Raw genomic sequence first — 22,816 nt, forward strand, 5'->3', positions numbered from 1 at the left:
AAAACAAGTGTATCCATCCACTGTCATTGATCCAACTTCATGGGTTTTACCGGTGAATCAATGTTGAAGAAAATGATGGTGTTTCCACGGTAACTACAGAGCCTCTGAACATCCAGATGGGTCATATTTGATGACCATGAAAAGATGATAAACTGTATTTTACACCAATTATTTACATGTATTGATAGAATTAGTGAATCAACAGGTATTAAACAGTTTGTATCAGTTGATGGTGACTGTTTGGGTCTTTATTGGTTAAAATGCACTGGATTGATTGAATGTTTTGTTTTCTGCTACAGATTCGTTCAGACCAGGATCAGGACATTTCCATTCGATACAGCATCACCGGGGTTGGAGCAGATCAACCACCCAATGAGGTGTTCAGTATCGATCCTGTCCTTGGAAAGATGTTCGTCACCAAACCTCTGGATCGAGAACACCGATCTTCTTACCATGTGAGTATCTTTCTGTTTCTCACTCTTGCACACATGCACACAAACAACTCTGAGTTATTGGATATAACCAATAAGCAGTATCATAAATATGAGAGCCCAATAAGTCTGTTCAGTCATATAAGACTGAGTTCTGTTTGATTTGTTTTCTCAGTTTTTACCCCACCCCCCGAAGCGGAGGCAAAGAGTATTGTTTTTGGTTCAGTTTTTTAGTGTTTGTGTCTTTGTTTGTTATCACTCTAGCAGCAAAACTATTGGTTGAATTCATACAAAATTGGGTTTATAGATTGCCAGTGACCCAGAATAGATCTGATTACATTTTGGGGAAAGTAGGTCACAGTTCAATTTTTTTTTTTTTTTAACTTTATTTATAGAACTTTTCAACATTTATAAAACTTTTCATTTCACAAGTTTGACATTTATAATTTCAAGCAATGTATTTATAATACAAAGATTGACACTAGACATGATAAACAAACAGAACCCAAGGCAAAACAAAACAAAACAAAAAGGGCAATACAAATAAGACACACATAAAGACAGTCAAGACAGTGCATTCTGGTACCATTAAAGGAGGAGAGAAAATAAATAAACAAAACAGGTCAATAACAATATAAACACCTAAAATGTTTTTAAAGTTCTAGGCCAGGCAACAAATTCACACAGTGTAAAAGAAGCTCCCATATTTTGTAAAATTTATTGATAGAGTTATTTAGGGTGCACCTAATTTTTTTCTAACTTTATATTAAGCATGATGTCTCTAATCCATTGATTGTGTGTTGGAGGTGATGAGTCCTTCCATTTGAAGAGAATGGTACGCCTAGCTATTAAAGATGCAAAGGCCAACAGTTCAAATTTTTAATGAATTTTTTAAATCTTTTTTTTTCTCCCATTTACTTATAATGCACGAAATTTCACATGTCTATAAAAACATCAATTTTGTTTCAATTTATGTCACACTTGGCACATATATAGAGGCAACTGATATGCTGACATCATCACACACATAGACATGATGACATCAGCTGGATCAATACCAAAATAAGCTACAATACATGTGAGGGGCAGGATTTGTTGCGCCTGGCACCACTTGGTTACTTTAAAATTTCTTTAAAAAACACACACACAAAATATTTTCTTTGTAATCTTTTTATGTTCCGTAGTAACAATACAGCACAAAATCATTTATCTGAATCTGTTCAATAAACATTGCAGAGACTAAAGTTTCTGGAAACAAGAGACTGATGAATTAGTCATAAGCTGGTTTTACATTGGATAAATTCCTTTGGAAATCAACAAACCCATGAGGACCAGCTCAATTCAACAAATGTCTGAGAATGTCTGACACGTACCTAAAATAACCAAATTTTCAAGTTTTTTATTTTTATTTTTTGCCGAAAAATGTAAAAAGCATAAAATCAATATTGCACAAACAAACATTGCATTACTGCATTAAACATGAGATTAAGCATAATCTTAGCAGTTAAATAACGTGCAAAAAAGTCTTCCTGAGGTGGCTGTGTATGAGAAAAATTAACATATCTGCTAAAAATGGGATTACCAAACTTCCCACATGTATTGAATGGACACAGTGTGCTCTGCAGTGTTTATGTGATTAACCCTTAAGGGTCTGAGCCTATTTTGGCCATTTTTGATTACTTTTGATTTTGCCTTTATATACCATATAAAGAAATGTTTATTATACCCATGTTTGGTATCTTTTTTTTTTCAGCACAACTTCACCTATATCATCTGTATCATATCTATTATTTTTTCATATCAACATAAAAGGCCAAAAAACTCACAAAAAATATAAAATCTGATTTGAAAAATTCATGTAATTTATTGTATAAATAACATAAAGATGCTTAACGAACCTTTTCAAAGGCTTTAAAAGTGAATATTGGTTCCAAATATTAGGTTTATAAAATCAAAATTGTAATAAATTAAAACTATACTCAAATATTTGACATAAAAACATATCTTTACATAAGCATTTTCTCCGGTTTTCTCACCCCACTCCCCACCTGGTCCTCCCAGTTTCCATATCCGGCTCAGGTGGGGGTCATTCTCACCCTTACCTGTAATGCTAATGCAGTCTGTGGATTAGAATCTGCAGATTTTGCCAGTTTTTTTTGTTTTGAAAAAGAACAAAAATGAAGATATGGTAAAAAAAATCTAACCCCCATCCTACCTCATTTTCATACTTTTCCTCATGTTTGTTTGCTCTGGTTTCAAACCGTCATATCTCCGGTTATATTTGCTCTATCAACATCAAATAAAAAGTGGGAAAGTGTTTCAAGTCTGCACTTTCAAATGCAATTGTCCCCAGACTTCTAACACAACGACGTGTTGAAAATGTCATGTGATTCAGTCCCGGTGCCGTGACCGTGGACCTCTAAGGGTTAACTGTTCCTACAAATATCGGTCAAGAAAGCGTATTTAAAATGTACAGGGTGGGGAAGCAAAATTTACAATATTTTGAGGCAGGGATTGAAAGACAGTGTATGACCAGTTAGTTTATTGAAAGTCATGAGAATTTATTTGCCACAAGAAAATTGACATAATAGAAAATGTTTTTATTCTATGTGTCCTCCTTCTTTCTCAATAACTGCCTTCACACGCTTCCTGAAACTTGCGCAAGTGTTCCTCAAATATTCAGGTGACAACTTCTCCCATTCTTCTTTAATAGTATCTTCCAGACTTTCTTGTAATAGTTTTGCTCATAGTCATTCTCTTCTTTCCATTATAAACAGTCTTTATGGACACTCCAACTATTTTTGGAATCTCCTTTGGTGTGACGAGTGCATTCAGCAAATCACACACTCTTTGACGTTTGTTTTCCTGATTACTCATATGGGCAAAAGTTTCTGAAAAGGTATGGATAATAGTGTTAGGTATGATTATGACATCAATATATGTTTGGTTTCAAAACAATTGACGTAGTGCCTGCTGAGAAAAAACAACTAAATGTTCATTGTAAATTTTGCTTCCCCACCCTGTACAAACACACCGAATTGTTTTCTAGTCTTTCAGCTGCCATGAAAAAAATCAGGCGGCACAGCTTTGATATTGCGAGCAGCCACAATGGGTTTATCAGTGTAAGTTTCTGTGTCTGGCTCTGGCTGCAGCTATATGTAAAACTAGACTGAGTTACAGTCCCAGTGAACTGGCAAGCCCAACCTCTTAGTGGGAGCTGAGCAGATTTATGCCCAAGAGTCTCTCCAATCAATGAAGTGATTTGTTAAAAGAAAGGCTGCTTAGGCTAAACTCCATGTTTGTTGTGGAGGAAAAGTGTTGGATGTAGTGGAATACAAAGTGTCGGAAGAAAGCAGATGCGACAAGGTAAAGATGTACTTGTAAACAGATGAAGAAAGGTTAAGATCAATTAAAGCCCCCCCCCTCACACTGGATACTAACAGAAAACCAATTAAAGCGAAAAGACTCGGAAGATTTTTACTAACGGAGTAACATTATTCAAGAAAACATACAACATAAACAAAGTTAGACTTTGACTTGTGCTCTTTCTTTTGTTTACCTCATATTTCATGCAAGGACAGAACAAAGTTACGGTCGAGTTCTCTTTATTTCAGAAAGAATGAGCACTCCGAAATTCAAAGCCAGCCATGCAACAAGATGCATTCTTATAAGGAACAAACCTTGGAGCTTCAGTGTTTTGGGTCCGTAGTTATCTTTATCGGGATACTTCCTCTTTTTGCCAAAAGCTGAGCTCTGCTGCCTGGTACAGTCTGTTTTCTCCTCCTGCCTTTCAAGATAATAACTTTAATGTGGACGCAGAATTACATTTTGTCTTCTTTAAACATGGCGGTAATCTCTGACTCCTGCTGTTATTGAATTAGGGTGTGGGTGTATGTGGGATGGAGGGATGAAGGTGGGTAGAGATAAGGCCTTGGCTCGTAGCCTGTTAGAGCACGGGGAGATGTGATATGCGATGGCAGTGCACGGATATTGGGTGCAGGACAGATCAGACAATCCAGTGGAAAAAGTAAAGTCAAATTAACCTCGGGGAGACCTGAAGACGCAATTTCGATGGAGGTGCAGAGTGGAAGCAGATGGAAAAGAGGGGAGGATGAACAGCAGAGGAGAGGATCTTCACCTCTCAATGGAGAAGGAGCTGATAGAGGATGCTACTTATTCTATTTCCTACCAGCCTGGAGACTATTTCATTTATCTGGCTCACATGGTTTTTGCAGTGACCAGGTAGCTTTTTTTTTTTCCCCAACAGGCCTTCTCAGATGAAAACCGTTCCTTTTCTTCCCACATGACTCTTCATATCTTTTCCTCGCATGTTACATTTGTCCCACATCACTTCCAGTTTTGTCACATTTTCTCTTCCTCCTCGGACCTCTTTTAGATCCGTATCCTCGGCATCGAGTTATGCAGAAGGTCCTTCATGTGCAGATCCGAAATTGATTGCTGACATTTCAACAGAATAAATATTTACCAGTCTGTGTTGTTAAAAGCAGGGCATAGATACAATCTGAGTTCTGGGTTTTTTACCCTTTCATATGATATAAACTAAACATCCCTAGTGCTTCCACCTGACGGTAATATCACTGAATAAGTCATGTTCAGGGATATAAACATTCCCAGGTAAGGTGGAGTAAATCAAAACAGCTTTAGAGAGAAGCATGGGTTTCATTTTGAAATGCCATTTCAGTCTGACCTTCATGTATGTAGTGAAAAACAAACCACAAGCATTCTTTTAAGCTCAGCGTTTCTCTGATAATTCAGCTATTTCCTTCCATGTCTCTTATTCCCATTCATTCCATTTTTCTTTTTTTTTTTTTTTTCCTTCAGACTTCATAAGGGGGAAAGCAGTCAGGACATATTTTACAGCATGTATTGATTTCAGTAATAACTTCATGTCCAAACTTTGTGAGAAAGCCTAGTTGGTGATTCCATTGATCTGAGCACAGCTGAGTTGAATTTGAGATGGGCTGACTGTGTTTGTGGAGACAGAGGGAAGTGAGGAAATTTCAGAACTCTGTTTCATACAAAACCAGACAGAATGTTGGCCTTGGTTCCAAAACAGTGATCCTGAGACAGATACCTTCCTTTACAACACACAGCCAACTTCGTATAAAGACTAAGATTCGTTCTTTTTAGTTGTTTTGGTTTCTTATGAGATACAAACTATTGGGCACCTTGTGTGGAAAAGATAAGGACTGCTATGGCAATTTTTCTGCAAGACAAATACGCTGAATTTCATATCTGACCTTTCTTAATATACTCGGGATCTTTAGTAGTAGGAAATCCTTTTCGTACTTATTCTGTACAATTCAATAATGCAGATTTCATCAGTCGGTGTGTTCGTGAGCAGAGTTAAATTCCGCATTCAGAGATTATACTTCAAGTAGTTTTCTGTTTTGCTTTTGAGATGCAGTGAGAGAAGTCACCTTGAAGAATAAAACAGCTGCTTTCATTTCGCTGTTTTTTTATTCATGTTTTCTCTTCCCTTCTTTCATCCACTAGTGTAGGTTACAGTAAAACAATAGGGAATAAAATGAGAATGTACAGGCATTTAGGAATGATGTAAACATTTAGACATGCAAAGAAAAGTCATGGAATTATCAAAAGCAAGGAAGTCAGAAGTGAATAATGAGACTAATATATATTGTGAAATAAATGTTTAAATAAAATAAAAGAGCAGTTGGAAAAACCATCACAGAAAAACTACAAGTTATGTAGAGCTGCAATCGATTAATCAACTCAAAGAGATCCAGAAAAAATCATTCAACCATAATTCTCCTGAATCAAAGCTTTGTTTCCTTCATTTCTCTGCTGTTAAACATTGGTTCCACTGTTGTGTTTCACACGGATGCTTATTGTGACGCACAAAGAAGCTTCAATTCAGGAAAACTGCAATAGAATATTTCCCTTCAATCAATTCGAATCGATGAATCGAATCGTGACTTTTCGCATTCGCTTCAAGCATCTAATCGATTAATCGGTTGCAGCTCTAAAGTTATGACCTATATTTTCCTCCTTTTGACTGACTGACTGCTACCAACCATCTTTTATGCTAGCATGTTGGATTTTACAGTTTTAAAAAGAAAATGTTCTCCATCCACATTAGCATTTTGGCAAAGTTTCAGTAGCAACCCTGATCAGGGGCTGATAGCACCGCTAGCCACGGAAACAAATTGCATGAAAAACAGTTCCCCTGTTGTGACTGTAATCATTAGTAATATAATAAAAAAGCAAAATTAACTGTACAACAGCTGCACAACAAGGACAGACTGAGCTGTAATTCAGCATCCATGTTGAATTAGCATCTGATAGTCAAGGGCAACGTCTTGATTCCTTCCAGAAAGGGTCACATGAAAGGGCCACCATAGATCAGTGTACGATGCTGATAAGACCCAGGCAGTGTCTGAAATTCAACACTAATATGCTAATTAGTTAAGGCTAAAAGAGTATGCAGGATTTTTTTTTTAGTATGTCCTGAATCATAGTAAGAAACCAAATGTGTGTGAATGCAGACTATTTCTGGGTAAATATCACAGTATACAAGCTCTGGACATTCCATCAACATTAATATCCCATAATGCAATGCAGTCATGGCAAGAAAATGTACAATAGCATTAGGGATGGAAATCGAGAATCAGTTCTTTTTGAGAACCGGTTCCCAGTAGCTCAATTCTTTGGAATCCTTTGCCTGCCTGCTTAACAGTTCTGCTTATCAATTTCGCCTTCGTTGCAAATGCATGATGACGTCACACGTACACTGCATTGTTTTGGTTTAGAATGTAGCCAATATGACGTCAAGGCAGAAACGCTCCGAAGTATGACTATATTTTGCAGGAAAAGATGACACCAGGGTCGCTTGTAACACTTTCAAATCTTCCTTTTCTTTAAGGGGGAGAAACACCTCCAATATGTTAAAACATTTGTCCACACAGCCTGCAATTCATTTGCAGGAATGTCACATGTTTGATATGCTACTTAGCGACGCTTGTGAATCTAGCAGCAGAGCAAACACCAGGGGGTCATCCAGGCCCGGTTCTGGGGGGGGGGCTCAAATAAAAGTTTCTGAAGGTAGGGAAGAGAAAAATGAGATGAACAACAGCGGGAGACATAGAGGAATTAGTAAAGCAAATTAAGTTTCACTTTCACTTTGCTGGGTCATATGGTGTGACCCCCCCCCCCCCCCCCAAACTGGGCCCAGTGTCATCTGTTATTATAATTTGTGCATACTGTATATGTTATATTTTCTGCACAGAGATGGAAATATTAACGATAGTTAATGCAAACAAAGCCATTTGTACTCTTTTATTCCCTCACCCAAAGAGAAGCGATAAGTGAATCGATAAGGAATCGGATCGATAAGCAAAATTGATAATGGAATTGGAATCGTTAAATTCTCATTAATTCCCATCCCTAAATAGCACAATAGCTGGTAGTCAGTAACAGATACTGGTCCAATTTGTAGTATGACATGTTGTTTCAGTCCGTAGTATCACACAAATGCCAATACAGTTTGTTTGTATTAAACATTTGCCAATAGAAATGAGATTTGCCAGTTACCATGGTTACCTGCCCCCAACTGGCAAAGAGGTTTTCAGGGAGTCCCACCTTAAACAGTGCATCCAGTTAGACTCTACTGCTTGTATCCACAGACATATGGTGAACTACAGTATTGATATTATGTATGTAATACATACTGTAGTTTAGGATCATTTCTAAACATCTGCAATTTTGTCCAAAATCAACAGATTCAACTGCATTCCCAAAAGTTAAAACTGCTAAGTTGTGCATTTTGTAATAAAAGTGTATTAGTCTGGACACAGCTTTTCCTGTAATTCCTCAGTTGGTTGCCACTGATCTTTTATATTTTTGTTTTTATTTTTTAACCATTTCAAGTTGTATCTTAGTGGTTCTGCAGTTTGTAAGAAAGTGCACAAACATTTAATATCTACTCCTACCAAGAGACAAACAGGAGTGATCACATGACCTCATTGGCAGAGGTAAATAATAAATTATACAGCATAGATAAGCTGTAACATTTCATTTCTGTAACAAAATACAGGAGCGAAATGGAAAAAAAAAACCTTGTCTATGTAATTTATTGTCAGAGGATATTAATGTTTTTTTTCACCTACCAAATATTGCCTTAAGTAGAAAAGAAAATACTGCAGATTTTTTTTTTTTTTTTTTTATTCATGGTATTGTTATTGTAGTTATCTGTGTTTTGGTTGTGTTTTTGTTACTTTTTGGTGCTGATGGATTTTATAAGTTCAGGAATCATTGTTTGGATGTTTCTGTATTTCAACATCTGAGGACAATATTGGGAAAAAAAATCCTTTATACTTTAACATGTTCTATTTTGGATGTTATTTGTGTGATAATCCATAAGTAAAATAGACCAACCAACCAACCAGTCAATAGAAAAGAAAACACTGTTCCTCTGCAAACAGACTATTGAATAAGTCATTGATCACTTCATATTGTTCTGCCATATTTTCCTGATAATCGTACCTGTCTCCTTGTGTTTTTGTGTCCTCCAGCTGCGAGCACATGCAGTGGACATGAACGGGAACCAGGTGGAAAATCCCATCGACCTGTATATTTTTGTCATCGACATGAACGACAACAGACCCGAGTTCAAAAACCAGGTGTACAACGGCTCTGTGGATGAAGGCTCCAAACCAGGTAGCGACATGTGCACGGACACGGATAAAAAAAAAAAAAAAAAACAATTAAGAAAGCAATTATAAAAGATAAGTCTTTATTGTAAAAGGCTCAAGAGAAGTGTGTAGACGTGATGATTTTTGGATATGGGTGGATGAGAGCCGAGTGAGTAGTACATCAGGAGAGATTGGTGTCGTTAAAAGTACGACTACACCAGTGAATCTTTGACGCAACAGAGAGTTTTCCATTCCCTCTTGATTCGGCCGACAGACGGAGAATATGTCTCCTACGGTGGCTTTTCATTTAACCGGCTACAGCGGTGGCCATAAACCAAAGAGGGTGCTCATGCTGGAGAGGAGATTGGGGATTAAATGTACTAGGCTGTAGCACCACTGGGTCATTTTATGTCTAACCTCGGAGCGGAAGAATCACACAGATGAGCTCAGCGTGTGTGTGTGTGTGTGTGTGTGTGTTTGTGTGTGAGTATGCAAGCCTGATGAGGCAGAGTTTATTGCGCCAGAGGTGATCTCCAAAGGTGTCCAGGTGCTCATTTCCTTTTCTTTTCTTTCTTAATTTCTTTTTTCCTTTCTCTATGTCTGCCTTTCTGTCTCTCCATACCCACCGATGTCCCTCCCTCTTTGCCTTGCCCCACACAGCAGACAAGTCTCTGTGGCATGCATGACATTCAGCTGAACAATAATCATTAAAAAAAAAAAGAGTTTTAGAATTTAGAGCTCCAGTGGCTTCAATGGAAGGCCAATTACAGACTTGAATTAGTTTGCAAATTAAAGAGTCATTATGGGGACCTAATCCTGTCAGGCACAGCTTAGGACGCCCGTACAAAGGGTCCACATTAAACCCCCTAAGAGTGCAGCTTAATGAAATTACCCCGGCGATGTGTAACACATTGTGATTCTTCATCTCCGTCTTTCTATCCCTCCATCTCTAGAAAAAAAGCAGCGGGTGGAAGACTGATAGTCACTCCACTTGGAATCAAACCAAATATGGAGGCTGTCCTTTATTTCTCTCTTTTCCTCTCCCTCGCTCTGTTCCTGCCGGCTTTTTTTCTCGTCTCGCTGAGAGGCCTTTAGAGTGCTCCCTCTGGCCGAGTCATTGACAAATGTTGCTTTGAAATGTAATGAAGTTTGAAATGGGAGCTGCGGTTACAATTATCCTCGGACAGGGGCTGTCACTGCCGTGATATCACTATCTCTGGCAATTAGAAGCGGCTACAACAGAGGTAGAGCAAGACACAGAGAGAGATGGAGGAACTGGGTGACAGCCGCTGATTTGACAGTGTTTTATGAGAGCGCAGAGGCAGGACAGCAAACAAGAGGTGCATTCATGGAAGGATAGTGGCATATTCATTGCAACAGAACTGTGCCTGTATAGACTTTATAACTGTGCTTAGGTGTGCAGCTGAAATCTGTGTAGATCAATATACATTTATACGTACATAAAAGCAAGTTCTATCAAACTGCCAGGTGTTGTAGTAGTCATGTTTACATGCACATTAACCAATATCAGTATGCGATTATGTGATTAAGGCTTACCAATATCTGTCATCAAAATCTGTTTGCAGGATGGTTGAATAGGCAGAACAGGTGCACAAAGCATTTGCAGCCTCTAACTATCCAATAAAAGAAACAATAGTGGAGAAAAAAAAGATCAGTTGTGTAAAAATAAAGTACTGGAACGATTAAATGAAGACTAAAGTTGACTTGTTGGCTCTTAGCTAACTAACAAATGTCTTCTTTCTCAGGAACATATGTGATGCACCTGTCAGCCTTTGATGCCGACGACAACACCACAGCCAATGGGATGGTGCGTTACCGAATCCTGTCGCAGACGCCTCACAGCCCCATTCCCAACATGTTCACCATCAACAGTGAGACTGGGGATATTGTGACCGTGGCACCTGGGCTTGATCGTGAGGTTAGTGTCCTTTATCAAAGCAGTACAGGTTTTTAAAGAAGTGTTTTAGAGCAGAAATGCAATGATAGGAAAAATAACTACTATGAATAAAGGTGGTGTAATGCTTTAAAGGTGCTCTACCACATTTCTTTTATTATTTTTGTGGTAATGTCTGAAGTTCTACCATGGACTCTGTAACATTTTTTGTGGAAAAAATTTCTTGGTTACAAAGTTTCAAGACAAATTTAATGTGGTATAGAAAACCTCATGACTATTCAACATGCTAATCTGCTTGACTCTGATTGGCTAACAGCTAGCCAATGAGAACCTAGCTTTTCAGCCCTGTGCAACAAGTAGAGGAACTGGCGGAAACGAAAGTGAACGTCTGACTCCCGGCTTCTATGCCTCTCTTGTGCGGACCTTACAAGGAATTTTCCCAACTTCTTTTTTTAATTAACTTTCTTTATTGAAAGTAATTTCAAAGGTATGACATGACAATCCAATGTGATAAAAAGGACTTCCATTCTTTCTTTTATCCCTCCCACAGTCCCACCCTACCCAAAAGAAGACAATCCTTAATGAAAATTCAGTATTTACAGGTAATCAGTACAGAACAGATACAGCAATTGTCTAATTAACAAAAAAGTGAAGCTAAATAAAACAAAACAAACAAAAAATAAACAAACAAAAGAAACAAGGAAAAGGGAATTTTCACAACTTTGAACCTGTATCCACAGAATAGATACAGCAATTGTCTAATTAACAAAAACAAGTGTAGCTAAATTAAAACAAAACAAACAAACAAAAGACAAACAAAAATAAATAAATAAAGGGACGTTTCACAACTTCTAACCTGTATCCACTGGGCCCCCTCTACTGCTCTATGGGAATACTGGGCCCCAAGAATTTGTCGTGTTCACCCCCCCACCCCCCACCCCTGTTTATGGCGCTACAGCTTGCTGTATTCGAAAACTGTCACTGAGCTAGACAAATTCAGATTCAGAAAACTTTATTTATCACTTACGGGCAATTAATTTGCAGCTTACCACAGACATCAGCCCACATCCAAAGTGCAATGTGACACACATAAATAAATCAGTGCACAAATACAGGACTATTGAAAGCAACTATGAATAAATGCATTTAAATAATCAACGATAAATAATCAAAAATACCAGTGCAGACTAAAAGACTAAAAGAACCTATTGGTTTCACTATTATTAAAAACAACAACAAAAAAATCATACAAAATGACTAAAATGGCTTCTTTCAGAGTTTAAAAGTGTGATAGCTGAAGGAATAAAAGATTTAGAAAATCTGTTGCTTCTCCTCTGAGGAGCATGATAACGCTGGCCTGAAGGCATCAAGGCAAACTTCAGATGCAACACATGGTGAGGGTCCCTGATGATGGACTGGGCTTTTCCCACCACCTGAAACTCCCAGAGGGAAGACAAGTCTGTAAGTTTGACTCCAATGATCTTGGAGCATATTTTTACAATGGCATGCAGACTGTTCTTGTCTTTCATAGTTAAAACATTGAACCAACAGATAAAAGAAAAAATTAAAAGGCTTTCAATAAATGAACAGTAAAAGTTTCTTAAAATCTTCTCACTGACATTAAAAGAGTGATGAATTCTGTGGGTGTGGTCTCACCCAGGCGGGCTCATGAATAATAATGAGCTCAGGCTTTAACACATCACACTGATCAGCTTTAATAATTTAACTGATTTCTGCGCTTATTTCTTTTCAGTGGCAATAGCAGACAGAGGAGGAACACCTATGGATGTAACATATTTCAAAAAAATACAAGTAAAAACAGTTTTGTGTGGCAGGGAACCTGTAAGGAAGTGTTTTAGAGTGGAAATTCAATGAAAAAAAAAAAAAACTACAATGAATAAAGGTGGTACAATGCTTTAAAGCATATGAGTGCTTGAAGGTTTGCACAGCGGTCCGAATGAAAGACAAGACAGAATGGTGGCATCTTTTATCTTTGTTTATGGAGCAGCGTTTCCAACAGCATTGTTTACTCTGATGGCACTGAGATGCGACTTACAAATGTTTGGTGGCCATTTGTCATCACGTATACACCGGCTCAGTCTTTTTTTTTTTTTTTTTTTACAGTAAATTGCCTTCTTCTGCGGTCACCTTGTTTATGGAGCTATAAAAGTTGTGACAAGATCCAAATGTGTTTATTCTCGCAACATGGATGTGCCACTGACAACTCAGCAAAGAAATCTCTGAGACAGATCTTCCTCCCAAACTGTCACCAGTGACAGACCTATTAACAACACATCACGCTGCAGTGGGCTCCTCGTGTCGCGTTTTGTGTGTCTGTGCGAATGTGTGTTTGTGTGGTAAAGATAGAGTAGAAATATGTGAGATAGAATGCCCTTGACACCTGTCAGACAAACACAAAAGCCCATATAATCACATCTACACTCGATAAAACACAGGCAATGGAGGGGAAAAAAAAAGGAAACCGAAGGGAGCAATAGAACAAAAACAGAGCAGGCAGACGGGTATTACAATGAGGGAAGAGGAAGTGAGAGTGAATTTGGCAGCAGAGATTGGGTGACAGGGAAGCAGAATGAGGCGAGCGAGTGAGAGCGGGAGGGAGAAGTTAAAAAAAAAAAAAAAAAAGAGGTGAACATGGAATAAAAATGTCCCAGTTCAGGCTGTGCTTCTGATTTTCACTCTGTTTTATCTGTACTCTACTAATCCAGCCAGTCACCTCTAATGTGAGATTAAACTTCAACCCCAAGCCCACACACGCACATTTTTACTCGTATAGTTGAGAAAATCTATATTGACATAATTTATTCCTTAGTCCCTCACCTTTTATACCTATATTTATCCAGGGTAGCTTCTCTGAGAGCAGTGCTCTCTATTTTAGTGGCGCCCTCTTGACATTCACACGGTTACACACACCTGGAAGCTGCCCAGAGCAGCCACAATGTGATCTGTTGGTCACTGAGCAGCTCCATGGGTAGAGATTGAGGTTAATCGCCTTGCTCAAGGGCACCTCAGTTGTGGCTTTTAGATAAAGCAAGCACTGCTTTTTAGCACTGCGTTCAGATTGAAACCTAATATAAACAAGGCATCTTATCTTTGTGATAAAGCAGGCATTTTTAATTGAAATCATGCTGAAGTTTTGATGAATTCTCTTGGATCTTCTACTCCACTGACAATTATATACCTGTACATTACATAATTTACCAAACCACTTTGTGTATATAGCACATTTAACCCTTTCATGCATAGTGGTCTCTCCAGTGGACAGTTCTTCTCCAGCTGTTCTTTTGTATATTCATGGATTTGTTTTAGTTCCATATCAGCCAACACAGTGGATGCTTATGCATCATCCCATACACTGAAATTCATACCATTACTGTAACTTTGCTGTTCTAAATAAAGCTGATCTGCAGTAATATGTTTGAGTGTAAAAAAAATTGGCAATTGTTATTAGACTGTAATTAACAGTTTTGTTTTCTGTTTTTTTTTAACAAAAAGGTTTTTTTTTTTTGCATATTATCTCCATGCAGGTATGTTAAAATGTGAGAAAACATCAGATTAGCAGCATTAAAAGTGTTTTTATTTCAGTTTTCCCACTATACAGGGTGGGGAAGCAAAATTTACAATGAGCATTTAGTTGTTTTTTCTCAGCAGGCACTATGTAATTGTTTTGAAACCAAACATATACTGATGTCATAATCATACCTAACACTATTATCCATACCTTTTCAGAAACTTTTGCCCATATGAGTAATCAGGAAAGCAAACGTCAAAGTGTGTGTGATTTGCTGAATGCACTCGTCACACCAAAGGAGATTTCAAAAATAGTTGGAGTGTCCATAAAGACTGTTTATAATGGAAAGAAGAGAATGACTATGAGCAAAACTATTACGAGAAAGTCTGGAAGATACTATTAAAGAAGAATGGGAGAAGTTGTCACCCGAATATTTAAGGAACCCTTGCGCAAGTTTCAGGAAGCGTGTGAAGGCAGTTATTGAGAAAGAAGGAGGACACATAGAATAAAAACATTTTCTATTATGTCAATTTTCTTGTGGCAAATAAATTCTCATGACTTTCAATAAACTAATTGGTCATACACTGTCTTTTAATCCCTGCCTCAAAATATTGTAAATTTTGCTTCCCCACCCTGTATATCAGTAAATACATGTTTCTTTGCTTCTAAAATGAAATGCATGGTGTCAAGCTGAGTGGATATTTTTGTAACTCCATGAAATATAGGTTCATAAAAAAATCTATCAATTTTTTTTTTCCATACCTAAAGATGAATAAAAACACTCAGGAAAAAAATCTTGATTAAGGTTCTCATAATTCATGCATGAAAGGGTTAAACAACAAGAGTGTTTCCAAAGTGCTGCACATAGAATCCTAAAAACAATAAAATAAATATTCTCTATTTAGCTCTAGCAGTCCTCATTAAAATAACAAAAACCAGTAAGACCAAATAAAAGAAAATACACAAAAAACAATAAATAAGTACATAAAACTAAAACAATGCTATAAATAAAACAATAAAATCAAATAGTTAAAAGTAATGAAATAAATAAAAGACACAGAGGACCACATAACTCATGCAGAGTTAAAAGCCAGAGAATAAAAGTGGGTCTTAAGACGAGACTTAAAACACTCTACTGTGGGGGCTGTTCAGACATGGGGGGGCAGGGCGTTCCAGAGTCTGGGGCCGACCACAGAGAAAGCCCTATCCCCCCTGGTTTTAAGTCTCGTCTTAGGTGCCACCAGCTGGAGCTTGAGCTGGCCCTCAGACCTATAAATGTGGATGAGGTCCGTGATGTACTGTGGGGCCAGTCCATTCAAAACTTTAACCCTGTAAAGCCTGAACTATTAAATCATTGACAGAAAATTTCAGTTCTTTGAAACTGGAGCCTTTATTGGTCTTTCTGAAAAACCAAACTTTTTTTTTTTTAAATATCAATTTCCATGAATGAGTTTCAATTTTGTATCATATTTGATACGTCGGGTCTCAATGCTCAAATATTATAGAATTTTTTTTATTATATATAAAAAATAAAAATAAAAAAAAAACAGATATCGACGAACATTACAACAAGCGAAGAAGAAGAGTTTTAAAAGTAACATGGTGCAGTATGTGTGGACAAACCAGGAAACCAAATCATTTTTTTAAATTTAGTACGGGATAGAGGGGTAATATGTAATAATAATGAATATATTTGTAAATCAACATGATATTTATGTTCATTGCCATGTTTATGGAGTGACTTCTTGTCATCTCGTGATAATACTTATTTGTTTGTTTGTTTATTTGACGAGGACAGTGCATATTAATGAATAAAAACATTACTTTTTGTAAATTTGCCGGATTTAGCTGGAAGCTAATAAATAATAAATAAACAAATCATTGCATTTGTGATAGATAGATAGATAGATAGATAGATAGATAGATAGATAGATAGATAGATAGATAGATAGATAGATAGATAGATAGATAGATAGATAGATAGATAGATAGATAGATAGATAGATAGATAGATTGATTGATTGATTGATTGATTGATTGATTGATTGATCGATCCCCAAGGGGAAATTCAGAATACAAAATGCAGTTACTGCTCCACAAACACAGTCATACCACATCAACAATCAGTAAACAAATAAATGCAGAGTATAAGGAGCTGTGAGTAAGTTAGATTATTACTATTATTTTTGAACAAACAAAAACATAATATAACACAAACATGTCTAACAAATTAGTAATTTGTTTTCAAAATTGACAAAGTTCTGCCTCCTCCCTCATTAATGACCATCTTGTAGTTTCACTGGAAAGGCCTCTGGTGAATGAATTCCTCCCCCCTGGTGGATTATCCCTGTATTGCATGTATCTAATTGTATATATCAGGTTTTTCAAGAAAAAAAAATCACACTGATCATGCAGAGGGCTTTAAAACTCATGTATCTAATATGACACATGTGGCGTTATAGGGTTAAAAAATAATAAAATTTTGAAATCAGTTTATACAAAGATGCAAGTATTGGGGTAATATGTTCATGGCACAAGTATATATTGCATAATTTGTTGGCTTTTGGGCTGTGGGCCTGAGAATTAATTACAATTTGTAATGTGTTATTATACTGCACACTAATGGCTGTCTGTTTCGTTGTTGCCCAATTTTGATGGAAAACTGAATGCCCTCCACTGTCTTGGAACAACATGACTACACAAAAAAAAAAAAAAGTTCTTACTCTCAAGGTGTAAACCTCGACTTAGTCCTTGCAAACCAAAAGTTCTACACAGATAAAAAATAAAAATGTCAGTACATCTGGTTTTGGACAGACTTTTTAATGTATTTGCATATATACATTTGGATATAGTCTTGCATGAACACACATACTGTACACTATCTATCTGATGTAGAGGCACAAAGGTGTGTTTTTCTGCATCTTTTTTTTTTTTTTTTTTTTTTTTTTTTGCACATCCAAGAGGTCCCAAGCCTTGCAGCAAACAAAATCAAAGAGCATATATACTGCAGATAAACTTTACAGGAAGGTGCTACAAAGCAGGCTGCAGTGCTTCCCTGGTCCACTTTTAGTCAGCAGTTCGGCCCTTTGAAACTTTGAAAGTTTCTATGTCTCCTTTCCCTTCTTGGACTTGGGTGTTGGAGGTGTAAGGTGCTACATAAAAAAAACAAAAAAAACACACACACACATTCAACTATTTTTGGTAGTCTACCTCCCTCGTGCCTCTGCTGCATCCCCGGCTGTCTCTTATCCTCTCTTTCTGTTCTTTACTTTTGAAATGCCTTCTTCTTCTCCTTTAAACTCCCACACTGATTCTCTTGTGAAGGTTTCCACTGGTCCTGCCTTGGTCTTTCAAGAGCTTGTTGACAGTAACAGACCTCAGTCCTCCAGAGGAAGTCGGTGTATGCTGCGGTATTGTTGCAATGCTGAGAGGTTGAGAAGAGCTCTACTTAATTACTCCCTTGTCTAATTAGTGAAAGTGTTGTGTACATGTTGTACGCTGGTTGACGGGACAGTCAGGCAGACACTACTTCTAAACAAGGTATGGAGAAAGAGAGGTATGTGTGAGTATGTGAGTATGTGTGTGTGTTTACAAGTGCTTGTGTGTGCTTTGTGTCTATCCGCGGGTGTTAATGAGGGTGTGTGTACAAGGTTGGGGTTCAGCATCTCGTCTAGCATTGAGATGAGAGGAGCTGAGAGGAGCTGTCTCATCCTCCTGATGCGGCGTCCCGGCCTAATTGGGATATTTACTCGGTAATTAGCAGGTGAGAGAGACACTGGGAATGTAATTGGGAATCTCCGTGACGAGACACATTATCCAGACAGTCGGCTCCCAGGCTCCATCCTTCTTGCAGCCCATTAACTGCACCCTGGGACAGTAGAAGAGACAGCGCAGAGAGAGAGAGAGAGGGAGAGGGAGCGAGCCGCACGCTTAAAAGCACCAAAGTACAAAAAAATACAAACACGAGAACCATATTTCAGCTGGCGGAGAGGTGACACCGTGTCATTTGAAAAGATAAAATTGCATTTATCATCCCCTGATATTATTGCTCCATAGATAGTCTATTAATCTCTGTCAGTTGGATCATTGTCTTCACATCTGTCCATCAGTGGCGCTGAATGAGAAATGTCTTTGAAAACATACCCACGGGGAAGCTTCACAACGCAGCCTTGAGATGGTGTGAAGTCTAGAATACGTTTAGCTGAAGAGGATTCAGCTCTGTCGAATGAAAGACTTCACCTTTGTGATTCTGTTTTTTTTTTTTTTTTTCAAATGAAACCACGGACAGCTTCTATAGAGCAGAATACAGGCTTTTTTTTTTTTTTTTTTTTCCCCTCTGGGAGTCGATGGCCGCTGCTGCTGCTGCTGTAGACTTGAGAGGGAGCCTTTTTGGAGATGATTAAGTGTCTTTTTTTTCTGCTTGTGTCTTTACAGAAAGTGTCCCAGTATACTATTATCGTGCAGGCCACGGACATGGAGGGCAACCTGAACTTTGGCCTTTCCAACACAGCCACAGCCATCATCACTGTCACCGACATCAATGACAACCCTCCTATGCTGACCTCGAGAACTGTGAGTAACTACAAATAAGGAGTGTTAAAGGGTATCAAAAGGCAGAGGAGGGATGGGGGGGGGGGGTTCAATTCAGGGAAATATGACAGGCAGACAAAAGAAATATAAAAGCCTGTAAGAGGAGTAAGGACAATTAGTAGATAAATGATGGTATAAATGAGGGATTAGAATGAAGAAAAGAAAAATGGGGTGATGTTTTGTCGCATGAGGATCTACAGGACAGTGAGCCAACATTATGAAGTATACTCATTTCCTCCTAGCACATATATTCACACACACACACGGTAAACAAATCTATATCATTGACTTTCATCAGCAAGAAAACTAGCGCCGGCAAACCGTTAATGATTGTTGTCGTGATAGTGATATTTAGAATGATGATTACATTATAGGGGGTCATTACTGAGGGCGAGGTAAAAATTAAAAGTCCCAAGTAATGTACTGTATGTAATGTATCATATGAGTGGTGATGCAGTGCAGCAACATCATCAATAAATGAATCAGTGAAGCAGGAGATTCAGTGTTGTTGAAAAGTTTACTTTATTTTGATCTATGGTCATGAGTCAGAGTTCTTTTTTTTTTTTTTTTGGTGTAGCAGAGACCTGTGTGCAGCAGTGGAAGTAGTGGTGGAATCTAACCAAGGAAATTCAATCAAATACTGTTCTTAAAATATGAAGGGTTTGATTTTTTTTGCATCGCCAGGCAAAAAAAATCCATAATTACCTTTCAGCCCATGGAGAGGAGTTCAGATTTATACGTCAACTTCTTATACGTTTTCAGGATATAGAAAATGTACTCCGAAACGCAGGTTTTTGTTTAATCGCGGGTGTTTTCAGGCAGGTATGGGGTTTAATACAGGATTGACAGCTGTAATTATGGCACTGACTACTGTTCTGTTTTTTGTCTCTACATAGAAGCTTGAGACAGTAGTTTCAGTTTTCTGTAATGGCATAAAACAATTTTTCTTTCTTTCTTTCAAGCACACAAAGAAACAAAATAAAACAAAATAACATTTAAATGAACAGAATCTGTCTTCGATCATGAGCAAATTTGAAAATTTATATTTAATCGGTCGGTGTATCTTTTTTTGGTAATTGGATTTTCTTTTCAGAAAAAAAGAAAAACTAGTGGTTAATTTGATTTTCGCTTTAAAATAGAAGAATTAGAATTGAATTGCAAGGCGTTTTTCTTTTTCAGTGTCAAAACAGATAAACCAAATTTCAAAAATGGATTGATTTTCGTTTCCTTTTTCGAATAACAAAAAAGAAAGTTACTACCTGACAGAAATAGAAAAACGGACCAAAAACGCCTGTTTTTTTTTTTTTTTTTTCTTTTCTGGGACAGAATGTTGTCATTTTCAAAGAAAGAGCGCTAATGCTTAGGTTACAAAGATTCTTACGAATGATGGGTTTGTACGAAATCTGGACATCGTAGACATGCTCCCCTCACGAATGTCTACGAACTCCAGATTTTGTATGAAAATCTATTAGGCTTATGTTTTTTGACACTGAAAAAGAAAAACGCCTTAAAATTCAACTTTAATTCTTCTATTTTAAAACAAAAACCACTATAGTTTTTCCCTTTGGTTTCTGAAAAGACAATCCAATTACCTAAAGATACACTGACCTTAATCCTACCCCTCAACTACTTTTACATCTTTATCAATAACTTCATTCATGAATCCAACAATATTTTTTTTTATTTTATTTTACATTCAACCCACAACTAATACATAATACAGTAATTGAGTTCTACACAACAATATTATCATGTCAGCACATTCATACAAACAGACATCAACAGTTCAACCATTATCTTCAATAGTTACAGTATATTTGCCAATACAACATTATTCATAAACAAACAGCTCTCATAGTCGTTATAAATCAAGTTTATTTATACTAATATTTAGTGTTTTAATTTGGACTGAGAGGAAAGAGCTGCAGAAGGACGTGTGTATTTTCCAATTCTGGTGATCTTCCCTGACTTGTGCATCTTAACTATTTGGACTTTGGTATTTCCATTTTATGCAGATTTCTACTTCCTCACCATACATCAGAGGTAAATATTATATTTTATGCTCTGCTGAGATCTTGTCTGAGAGCCTTAGTTGGTTGTTGATTACATTCCTCCACATCAAGTTTCTTTAAATGTGTTGATTCTGCCAAAAATAATCCAGAAAACTGAAAAATTAAGTGTTCCTCTAAGAGATGATGCAAGTCTCCTTTTCATTAGATAAATAAACATTTTAAAAACCCCTGTTGGATACGCTGGAAAATGCATGATTCTTAAAACTGGCCTGTTTTTCCGAGTTCATGAAACATTAATATTTCAGAGATGCATGATTCTCATTTAACATCACAAACAATTGATAATCTTATAGATGTAATGCATCACTATAGATTAAACTAAATACCCACATATACAGTAGTTAAAATGGTTTCCGCAGAAAATATCTACAGTGATAAAACAATAGTAAAATGGATCAAGAAAACCTTATATAATAGTAAAAACAAGGATTGTTTTGCTGCACAATAGTTGTTTTAATTTATTTACTTTGCGCAGTTTTGCTACTATTTTTACTTGTAGAGGACTCTTAGCTTGTGGTGTTAGTACTTTTACACAAGTAAACACTGCAAAAAAAAAAAAAAAAAAGGCGGGTGTCTAAAAACAAGATAAAAACACTCAATCTGAGGAAAAAGGTACTCAAAACAAGTAAAATTACCTGTCCATGCAGCAAAAATAATTTCACGTGACAAGACTTCTTGAGTTAAGATTGTGAAATCTAGAAATAAGCATGTCTGTGGATGTATTTAGAAGGCTTAATAAAAGTATAAAATGCTGGTTTTAAGATGAGATTACTCAAAATTTCACTTTTTAAAGCCTCAAAATAAGTGAAATATACTAAATATAACCTGACTGAGCTGGCTTTAAGAATTTAAGTCTTAAAATTAGAGTAACAAGTTGAAAAAAATATCTTAAAGTAAGAATTTGATTCAGCTGAAAATGACTGCTTCACCCAGGAATCAAACCCAGGTCTATTGTAATGGAGTCTAATGGCTTTCCTACTGAGCTAATGTGTTGATAGGAAACCAAGTCACTCGTCCTTATGGAGGAGACATAGTGTCCATGTTAAATTCACTAAGAAACCACCTCTGAAACAAACTGCTATTAATCCATAACCGTACATCCTATCTCAAAAATTCTTGCAAGTGACACTTGTGGTGAGTCTTGTGACTGCATTGATCTATAATATGTGGAAAAAAAGTCAGAACTAAATAAGCAGTGATTGTGGGAATGTGGAGTTTGTCAAACATGTTAGTGACAAAAATTTAACATGGAAGTGAATGAGACAAAAAAAATTGGCTTTGGTTTCATTGTCTCTATGACATTCCTACTGGTCATAGGAATCTTTCAGTCATTTTTCAAATTAGTATTTAACTGCGCTATCATTTCTGACATGTTTTAAGCCTGTAAATAACAATGAATGGTTAAAAAAAGTTAGTTGCCATCATGTCTTCAGATTCATTTTTTGCAGTGGATCCTTGAAGTCAGAGCAATAATAAACTGTTTCTTTCAAATGTTTTTTGTGTAACTTAAATCTAGCAACTTGACTATGTTACCAAATCTTAAAACAAGATTTATTTTGAGTAAATTTTGGGGTAGATATGTTATATTTCTTATTTTAACAGTTATT

At 36.9% G+C, this 22,816-nt stretch overlaps 1 protein-coding gene across 1 annotated transcript in view; it reads left to right on the top strand.

Annotated features, from left to right (window-relative positions):
* Positions 1-22,816, top strand: part of LOC115422188 (cadherin-4-like) — a 453,088-nt gene that overhangs the window by 368,952 nt on the left and 61,320 nt on the right. The window contains exons 6-9 of the mRNA XM_030138325.1: positions 300-455; positions 8,984-9,128; positions 10,870-11,042; positions 18,982-19,119. Of these exons, the coding sequence (XP_029994185.1) occupies positions 300-455; positions 8,984-9,128; positions 10,870-11,042; positions 18,982-19,119 (612 nt within the window). The remainder of the gene's footprint in view (positions 1-299; positions 456-8,983; positions 9,129-10,869; positions 11,043-18,981; positions 19,120-22,816) is intronic.

The sequence above is a fragment of the Sphaeramia orbicularis genome, chromosome 7, assembly GCF_902148855.1.
Source record: "Sphaeramia orbicularis chromosome 7, fSphaOr1.1, whole genome shotgun sequence".
In the NCBI taxonomy this organism is placed as follows: Eukaryota; Metazoa; Chordata; class Actinopteri; order Kurtiformes; family Apogonidae; genus Sphaeramia; species Sphaeramia orbicularis.